Genomic DNA, 10,409 nt, shown 5'->3' with positions numbered 1-10,409 from the left:
TAACAATGGCTCAGCCAGCATGGCTCAGTGGTTGAGCATTGCCCTTTGAACCAAGAGGTCATGGTTCGATTCCTGGTCAGAGCACATTCCCATGTTGAGGGCTCAATTCCCAGTGTGGTGTTCAGGAGGTAGCCAATCAATGATTCTCTCTCATCATTGATGTTTCTATCTCTCTCCCTCTCCGTTTCTCTCTGAAACCAATAAAAATAAAAATCAGATGAACTTAAAAAAATCTCAAGAAAAGCAATTCCTCAGACAATCAGGGGAAAAAAAGGTAAAAAAGAATTGAGTAATTCAGCCTTAAAGCCTTTAAAACTGAACTTTAAACTTTAATCCTCTATATCACATGTGTCAAACACAAGGCCCGCGGGCCAAATCCAGCTCGCCAGGCCTTGCAATGTGGCCCGCACTGTCATCACTGCACTCCGCTGTCAGTTTATGACATTGTCAGTTTATGACTGTTCAGTAAACCATTCGGCCCGCGATTTAGGCTGGATTTTAGATTTTGGCCCCTTCTCTGATTGAGTTCGACACCCCTACTCTATATCAAGAAGAAGTTTAGTAAAAAACAAACCATCATTATATGGCTTTAAGGTCTCTTCTTCCTCTAAATGCTCAAACGCAGTGACAAAATCATCCTCTATAGAAGACACTGACTGGTTAGTATCATCATCATCTTCATTGGTGGTCTCAAGTTGGCGCTTCTGATGCAAGTATGTATCCAGGGTGTATCTTATACCAGTAGCATATTTACTTAGGAGACTAAAGATAAAATCAATTTTGAGTCTTGGTAATGTAGGTGGTGACACTCTCATGACACAAACCATTCCAGAATGATGACTCTTGGGAAAGATAAAAATATTTTAATTTCAAAACATATTATACATACAAAACATATTATTTGGAAGTGAAGACTAGAAATAACACAATCTCATGGGGGGAAATAATTTTAAAAAAAAATACATGCATTCTGAAATGCAGCCTGATTTTGTAATGTTTAATTTTTTTCTTTATTCTTTCTCCACATTTCTCACTCCCTAATCTTTTTCTTCCAGCTTTCTCTTATCCAAGTATTGAAATTCTACGAACATTATCTCCTTAAATGTTACAGAATTTACTATCCATTCACTTAGCAATAATGTTTTCCTGTATTACTATACAGTCCTGTGTTTTTTCTTATTTAATCATTCACCTAACTTACCAACTACCCTGCAAACTCCTTGAAGGCAGGAACCTGATACTATTCTATTTTTGTATTCTATTTCCTGTAGTATTCAGCATGATTTCAAGGCTTCATGAGTTAAATTTCTCATGAATCATACTTCCTCAAATATGGTTTATTTAAAAAAAAAAAATTCACTGAAGCATTTAAAAGTTTAACAGTCTTAATCAAATGTCATTGTAAAATCTGCCCTTAAAGACTCATTAGAAATTATATATAAAAGTTACCTGATTTAGAGGACCATTGTTTATATTTGATGATTTATTTATATCCTTTATACAAATAATTTCATTTTCATTTAGACTACAGAAGTGTAGTGAATTCAGAAGATCTGGAAGTTCCAGAGAAACAGCAGCTAAATCCTAATTTAAAATAATAAAACTTTGTTAAGTTTCCTATAATGAGGGACCTATCTAAAAATCATAAGGTTTACTGGTTAATAAATTTTCCAGTTCATAATAGTTAACATATGCTTATCAACCACAATTTTTTTAAAACTCAAAAATGAAGTGTACTAAAATATTTTAATACCTGCCATTTCTGTACCCGTTTAAATGTATTAATATGAAGCTACAAAATATTTCACATGGTACCTCACACATCCATGTGGGTTAATAGTTTTTAGCTGCAAATGTCAACCTGCAGTCCTCAGGTTTAACTGTGAAATTTTTCATACAGGATTCTTGCCTAAAGATTATACTTCATTGGAGTTTAAGTTTTATATTCTTAAAGTACAAATCTATTTTTCTATCCTTTCTCTCTGAAGTATTATATTAAACTTTGATAATTTATTGAAGATGTAAAGAAAAAGAAAATAGCTTTTTTCTCTCATTTGTCCTTTTTATGTAAATACTAGAGACCCAGTGCACAAATTCGTGTACAGGTGGGGTCCTTTGGCCTGGCCAGTGATTGGGGCCAATTGGGCATATTGCCCAGTCCTGGTCAGGGTTAGCTGGCTGGGGGGAGGGACTGTGGGAGTTTGGCCAGCCATGGGAGGTCAGCTGTGGGAGTGTACTGACCACCAGGGGGGTAGCTCCTGCATTGAGATCTGCCCCTGGTGGTCAGTGTGTTTCATAGCTACAGGCTGGTCATCCAGTCATAACAACTGCTTAGGCTTTTATTTATATAGAGGCCCGGTGCATGAAAATTCATGCACTGGAGGGGGAGGGGTCCTTCAGCTCACAGTCCGGGAGTCCTCAGGGGCAGGAGGCGACCTGGTGATCAGGGGAAGGCGATGCCCCATCACACCTCTGCTGCTGCCACTGGTGGCAGCACAAGCCTTGGCCAGCCCTAGTTACCTGAGGTTTGAGTGGCCCTGAACAGCTGGGCAGCTGCTATCCAAAGTTTGCCTGTGCCTCAGGCTGGCCCTGGGTGGCTAGGAGGTTAAGGGGACTGGGTGCCACCATCTTTGAGGGCGGGGCAGTCAATTACTATATTCCCTCCTTATTGGTTGTGGGCACCACCATCTTTGAGGGCAGAACAGTCATTTAGCATATTCATTCCTTATTGGCTGAGAGTGTCGCCATCTTTGGGACAGCATGAGAGTCAATTAGCATATTCCTTCTTTATTAGATAGGATTTTACCCAGTTAAGGTATTATAACATCCTTGACTTTTCAGAGTACTTTCCTTTCTAATTATGGTTTTATCAGTAACTCTTAAAGAGGAAGTAGAACAAGAGAGAAATACTTTCAAACACTTCTGCTTTCAGCCTCACATTCTCAGTTGTATGTCCCCTCTTGCACCTTCTGCCTAAACTTTTTCCTTCAGGTAAGGGTACAATCAAGACACACAAGAGTTTTCATTATCACCTTCTATGCATTGTTCCCAAAGATTGAATAGTATTACTTCTTTTTCTATTGGGAGACCTTTACTGCCACAAAAGGAAATATATGGCAATCACAAACCTTAAGGTACTGCATGAGGTAAAACACAGTATGCCTATCACACCTACTGGAGCTTCAACCACTCTTTATGTAACTGTGAAGCTTTCCTTTTGCTGATGCTAATCTCAACTGTCAGTGCCTCTGTAAATTCCTGTGTAAATCAAACAGGCTAAAAGTTTTGCATTGGCTAATATTGCTTTTTATAAATTTTACCTTTTAAATTTAATTCTATCTCATTTATTTTACCATTTAAATTTCATTCTATCTAATTTGAAAATATAAGAATCTGACTGTTGAGGCCAGATTATAAAAATCATCCAAATTAAAAAACAAGGCTTACATTCTACCTCAGGAGAAAAAGTTCAGCTTATGGTTTCAGCTCTCTTAAGATAATTGGCTTTTGTGGTTTCCTAACCTAAAACTGCTTTCCATACCAAGAATACTCAGTGAAAATGTCCAAAGCTGATCTCAAAATGTCACCTTTCAACTTTAAACAGGAATGAAAACAGAAAAGTTTAGGGTATAAGTTTTTAGTTAAAAAGGCAAATTTTACATGTCTCAAAATTTGTTACTAATAATCTTTCCTGGTCCTTCCCAGTTTAATAAATCAACATACCTGTATATGAGCAGCATCTGTTTCTTCGTTAAAACCTAGAAATGTGACCTGGATTAAAAAAATAATAATAAAGCTCCATTAGTTCAAATTTATCTCAATTAAATTACTGACAGCTGAAAAACAGAAAAAAACAAACAAAAACACATAAAGAATTAAAATACTGCCATATACAAATATCAAATCATTATGTTGTACACCTGAAACTAATATGATGTTTTATCTCAATTAGACCTCAAAGTAAATAAATAAAAATGCTGACTATCTTGGACAGAATGATTAATTTTTTCAAAGATGATGATGAGGCTTTCCATCAAAGATTTGGCTTCACAGTACAGTTCTTCAACTTCACTAGCAAGTTCAATCAATTCTACTCCCAAAACATATCTCACATACATCTACTTCTCTCCATTCCCGCTAGCACTACTTCTCATTTGCGCTACTACAATTCTCTTCCCACTGATCCCAGGAATTATCATGTCATTTGCCTTTCAAAAGCCTTCCCTGCTTCCCAGTGTAGTCCTAACAGGCCCCAAGGCTCTGGGTTAGCTGGCTTCAATCTTCCCTCACTTCCATCTGTACACATAGGCTCCCTTCTGGGCCTATCGCCCAGTATGTACCTGCCTAAGGGCATTACAGTAGCGCCCCCTCAACCTAGATCTCTGTTCCTTTGATGTTCCCATGTCTAGTTCTACCTCATTCTTCAAGATCCAACTTAAATGTTACCTCCTCAGAGAGGACACCCTCAAGGTTATATCCTTATTGACTCCCTGTGTTATCATCATTTATTTCCATCAATGCCCTTATATAGAGATTTCTCTGTAGAAATTTATATAAATTAAATTTCTAAAGAATATGAAATGATATGACATGTCACATTAAATAAAAAAATACAAGTTACACAAAAATGAAAAAGAGTATGCCTATAATTTCAACAATATTTTTTAAAACATATGCAAAATAACATCGGAAAGCAATACATCAAATTACAACAGTGATTAATTCAAGACAATGAAATTACAAGTGATCATATTTTTTTTCTTTTTTTATTGATTTCAGAGAGGGAGGGAGAAGGATAGGGACAGAAACATCAATGATGAAAGAGAATCATTGATTGGCTGCCTCTTGCAAGCTCCACAATGGAGGTCCTGACCAGGAAGTAAACCTATCACCTCCTGGTTCATAGGCCAACAATCAACCACTGGCCATACCAGCCAGTTTTTTTTTCTACTTTTATCACTGTGGATTTTTCCTCCTCATTCACAGGATTAATGATAATCATTTTCTTCTTTTAAGCTCCCTATACGGAAATATGTACTGCTTTTATAATCTGAAAAAAAGTGTTATTTTAAAAGTTTATATTTTCAGCCCTAGCCAGTTTGGCTTAGTGGATAGAGCATCAGCCTGCAGACCGAAGGGTTCCAGGTTCAATGCCAGTCAAGGGTACGTACCTCAGTTGCAGGCTACTCCCCAGCCCTGGCCTTGGTTGGGGCTCATGTAGGAGGCAACCTAATGAGATGTTTCTCTCACATCAGTGTTCCTCTCTGTCTTTCCCTCTCTCTTCCACACTCTGAAAACAAACGGAAAAATATCCTTGGGTGAGAATTAAAAATAATAAAAGTAAAATTTATATTCCCTTTGTCATTGGCGTTATTGGAAGAAATATTTTCCATTTGAAGATAGAATAATAAACTGTCTGCTAAGCAAGTACTGTGACTAAAAGTATGAAATAATTAAATAACAATATGGATAATCTAGGAATTAAGGGAAAATATCATAGTTAAAATATAAAGCAACACGATATAGTTTTGATCTCTTCCTGACGATTCAGAAGCAAGTCAGAAATTAGCTCAGGATGTTTATTCTGAATTATTAGGGTTATTACGTCACAGAATTGTTACAGTTAATTTCTACAGGTCTAGGTAAGTTGTTAACCTCTAGTAGCTTGTCTCCGCATCTATAAAATGTAAGGCAATACAACTTCTCCACAGTTGTGAGGGTTAATCAGATAATGTAGAGGAAAGTGCCTAGGATATTACAGGCATCCAACAACACAGAGACATTCAATTAAATTCCCTTCCTTTCTTCGATAAGATACTTTGGAATATGTACTCTAAAGTGAGAAAGAAATTCCTTCTATTCTTTAAATTTCCTTTTACTGAATACAAAAGAGAAAATAAGCTGACTTGGGGTTTTAAAGATGCCACTTGAGTTTTGCATATCCCATGGATTGAAGAAGACCTTGCCAAAATGTGGGCTTGGAAAGGCACTGCATAAGCAACTGGAGATATACAGGCTGGAAAATTGTTTGAAGGCAGAAGGACACAGAAGACTTGTCACACAAGGCAACAACAAGGAGATTAAGAGTGGCTCAGCTTTATGAAAATAAAGTAAAAAGGGAAATTAAGATAATAGTCAAGAGCCATAGAAATTGAGCTGATACAAAAAGAAGAGGCTCCGGTTAGAGAACACTACAGGCCTGAAAGGTGTGCTCATCATCCTATGAATCTACTTCAATATAGTTTCTCAAGAAACAGGAAAGAAAATCATTTCCAAACATAGAATAATTAAGATGTCATTAGAATACTAATTTCAAAAAATTTTTTATTAACAACCTAATATCTTATTTTTCAGATTTATTGAGCTCATATCCTATTTGATATCATAACTGTGTTAATGGACTATGATTATATTGAAGAATAAAATGTTATTCCTTTTTTTTTTAAGCTTTTTGTTTTTGTAATATATTTTTATTGATTTCAGAGAGGAAGAGAAAGGGAGAGAGAGATAGGAACATCAATTATGAGAGGGAATCACTGATTTGCTGCCTCCTGCACGCCCCCTATAGGGGATCAAGCCCGCAACCTGGGCATGTGCCTTTGGTTAGAATCAAACCCAGGACCCTTCAGTCTGCAGGCTGATGCTCTATCCACAGAGCCAAACCAGCTAGGTCTGTTATTCCTTTTTATTAATAATAAATTCAAACAAAGATAGGAAACACTAATGTAGCAGTGAAACAGGTGAGCAAATGATATATCTTATCTTCAAGTAGTAAATATCTTAATTTCAAAATAAATTTAGCACTATTTTTTCATTTTGACTCAAGGTACTGAATTTAAACAACCAAGAAAACTAACAATGACCAACAAAACTATTACAAAAAAAAGGATTTATTTCATGTTTCACAGTAGAAAGTTTCAGTATTAAAGTAGCAATCACTGAATCAAGTAGGAATCATCTGATACAGTACTGTCTGTCTGATGAGTGCGCAATAATGTCTGTGCACTAAATTAAATGACAATTAAATTAGTGGGTTTTTAAAACAGATACTTCTCATGCATGTAAACATTTTAGGCATTTAAAAAGTAGGAATGCAGTTCTACAGAAATGCACGAACATACATTTTGCTTTATTAGGAAAGGGTATAGAGAATAATATGTCAAACCTCAGTTAAACTGGTATGTTGATCTTTCTTTAAACAGTCTTCTGCATATATATTACACAGTTCCTTCTCACTTTGTAATAAAGACTTTACAGACTGGAACACATCTTCACTGAAGCTCTGAAAACAAAAGATATTCTTAAGACAAGATCAACGATCCAAGAGATATTCTAGTTTTAAATGAAGAGTAACTAACTCAATTAATATTCATTTGGCATATTATATACCTTTTGATAAATACAGAACTCAATTCAGCTAAGAGAAGAAAAAAAAAAAAAAGAATAAAATAATTAAATAGAGTTCCACATCTCAAAACACACACATCATAGCCCAGGCATTCATCCTACTGAAAGACCACGGGGCCCTTACACTAGGTTCACTTACTCTTACCCTACATTAAAACCTAACAGTCTGCATACTTGATATCTAAATCATTGGCAGAACAGAAGCAATAATTTATAAGGAGTGAGACACTGTGGAAGCTACAATAAGGAATGCTAACAATAGTAATTACTCTCATAACAAAGTTGGTTATGGAGGGGGAAAAAACTTAATAACCACAAATAAAGTTTTCAGGAACCTTAAGGCAGTTATATAATGAATGTGAGGAAGGGCATTGCAGATTTAGCAGGAGAGGCTGTCACAAGTATTAAGTAGTATAAGAAAGAAAAAGTTACATAAAGAAAATAATAACTATTATAATTAGACATAAATAGATTATTAATTTCCTTCTAACTTGCTCTCCTGCTGATCTGTTGATCGGCTTTTCTATCAGCAATATCCTTATTCCTCAATCTTCCAAACATGTGAAGAAATTCCCATACCTTGGTCATAATAAATCTCAAAGTTCCTACATTAATGGTCTTAATTATACATTAAGATCATTTAATCTATATCACAATATATTATAATTTCTGTTTTCATGATATATATGTCTTGCCTACCTATTCAACCAAATTACTAAGGCAAGAGACTGTGAAACTGTATTTAACTCAATGTGTTTCCCTACATTTCAATACCACATGTACCAAGGATGAGGCAAAAGTGGAATTACAGTTGTGAGTACACTAAACTCAGATTTAAACTTTATTATTATTTATTATTGTATTATTTTCCATTTGAACTATAAACCTACTTTTGCCGCACCCTGTATATAAACTCAATAAATGTGTGCTAATTTTGATAAACTGAAAATAAGTGAAAATCTTCAGTCTAAGAAGAGATACAAATATGAAATGCTAAGCAAAAGAAGCTAGTCAGGAAGATAAATATCACATGATCTCACTCATTTGGGCAATATAATGAACAACATAAATTGATGAACAAAAATAGATCCAGAGACAGAGAAACACAGAACAGACTGTCAAACCTCAGAGGGAAGGCAGGGGTGGGAGGGCGGGGTGAAGGGGGGTGGGAGGGGGTTTGGGGAGGGTGGAGTATAGAGATCAACCAAAGGACTTTTATGCATGCATATTAGCATAAACAATGGACAAGAACCCTGGGGAGGTGGGGCTTGTCATGGAGGGTGGGAGTGGCCATGGAGGGGTTAATGGAGAAAAAAGGAGACATAATATTATACTTTAAATCAGTGGTCGCCAACATCTTCAACCTCACAAACCACCAGTGAAACAATTAAAAAAAAAAAAGTAATTAAATTTGAATGTGAACTATCAATATGGACTCAAGACTCTAAGTATATGTACTACATTTTTCCATTGAAAAATCATAGAAGTAATGACCCTCAGTAAGAATGAGCACTTCCAGTACCTAGATTTTGATTTCTAAATACCATGTACCAATAAAAAGAACTAGAGCTCCTTGGGGAAATGGTTCATTCTAGGTCAGAGATAGAAAAATATGAAGTGTGGCTGCAACTTCTTATTGACAGAATGCAAAGAAGTGCCAGAGACTAACTAGGTCATTTCAAAAGACATGGAAGCCAACTTGAAGTAATTCCCACTGGCCTAATTTGGGACAATTTGGGTATTAAAAGAATAAAACTGATAACCGACTATAAAAACTAAATTTTTTTTACAAAACCTAAAAAAGATATATATAAAAGGGTAGAGTTGGGGAAGAGTCCTTCTTTATATAAGAACTAGAGGCTCAGTACATGAAATTCATGCATGGGGGGGTGGGGAGGAGGGGTGTGCAGAGAAGGAGGTGACCCTCAGCCCAGCCTGCACCCTCTCCAATCCAGGACTGCTGGCTCCAAACTGCTCATCTGCCTGCCTTCATGATTGCCCCTAACTGCTTCTGCCTGCCAGCCTGATCAGCCCCTAACCACTCTCCTACCAACTTGATAGCCACTAACTGCCCTCCCCTGCAGGCCCGGTCACCCTCAACTTCCCTCCTCTGCCAGCCTGGTCACCCCTAACTACCCTCCCCTTCAGGCTTGATCGCCCCCAACTGCCCTCCCTTGCAGGCCTGGTCCCCCCCAACTGCTCTCCCCTCCTGGCCTGATAGCCCAAAACTGCCCTCCTTTGCAGACCTAGTCCCTCCCAATTGCCCTCCCCTGCTGGCCATTTGCAGTGGCCATATTGTGTCCACATGGACAGCTATATTTGACCACTTGGGGTCAGCCATCTTGTGTTGGAGTAATAGTCTATTTGCATATTACTCTTTTATTAGATAGGATTAGAAGCCCAATGCATGGAATTTGTACAAGAGTAGACCTTTCTTCCCCCAGCTGCCGACACTGGCTTCCCTCTGACACCCAGGACCCGGGCTTCCCTGGAAGCCCTGGCTTTATCCAGAAGGTCATCTGGAAGGACGTCCAGTCTAATTAGCACATTGTGCATTTCAGTGCTGACTGCCCTAGCTAGTTGGCTCAGTGGATAGAGTGTTGGCCCTCAAAATGAAGGGTACCAGTTCTAAGGTACCTCAATTGTAGGCTTGATCCCAGCCTTCCTCAGGGCATGTGCAGGAGGAGGCCAATCAATGTGTCTCTCTCATATTGGTGTTTCTTTCTCTGTGTCTCTCCCTCTCCCTTCAACTCTCTCTTAAAAAGTCAAAGACAATATCCTCAGGTGAGGATTAACAAACAAACAAACAAAAATGCTAACAAATACAGACAGAATGACAAAATTAGAAAATCTGATTTGTAACTCCCCCAGTAATTACTGATTTAGGAAAGGAACATCAGTATACCCTGATCTACTGGATTTCAAACTACTGGGGACAAGATACTCACATTGTTTCATCGAATCACTCTACAGATTACTTATTAATTACAATGTATTATATG

General features: G+C 37.2%; 1 protein-coding gene across 3 annotated transcripts in view; it reads right to left on the bottom strand.

The window, feature by feature from the left end:
• The window catches only part of AKAP11 (A-kinase anchoring protein 11), a 57,018-nt gene that overhangs the window by 26,906 nt on the left and 19,703 nt on the right, over positions 1-10,409 (bottom strand). For all 3 annotated transcript variants that reach the window (XM_084876528.1, XM_084876527.1, XM_084876529.1), the window contains exons 3-6: positions 7,166-7,282; positions 3,724-3,771; positions 1,450-1,584; positions 575-842 (exon numbers count right to left, since the gene is read on the bottom strand). In XM_084876528.1, the coding sequence (XP_084732654.1) occupies positions 575-842; positions 1,450-1,584; positions 3,724-3,771; positions 7,166-7,282 (568 nt within the window). The remainder of the gene's footprint in view (positions 1-574; positions 843-1,449; positions 1,585-3,723; positions 3,772-7,165; positions 7,283-10,409) is intronic.

Source organism: Pipistrellus hanaki, assembly GCF_964339955.1.
Source record: "Pipistrellus hanaki genome assembly, chromosome: 3".
Taxonomy (NCBI): domain Eukaryota; kingdom Metazoa; phylum Chordata; class Mammalia; order Chiroptera; family Vespertilionidae; genus Pipistrellus; species Pipistrellus hanaki.
Note: the sequence above shows the minus strand (reverse complement) of the source record. Positions and strands in the feature narration are given on the sequence as shown.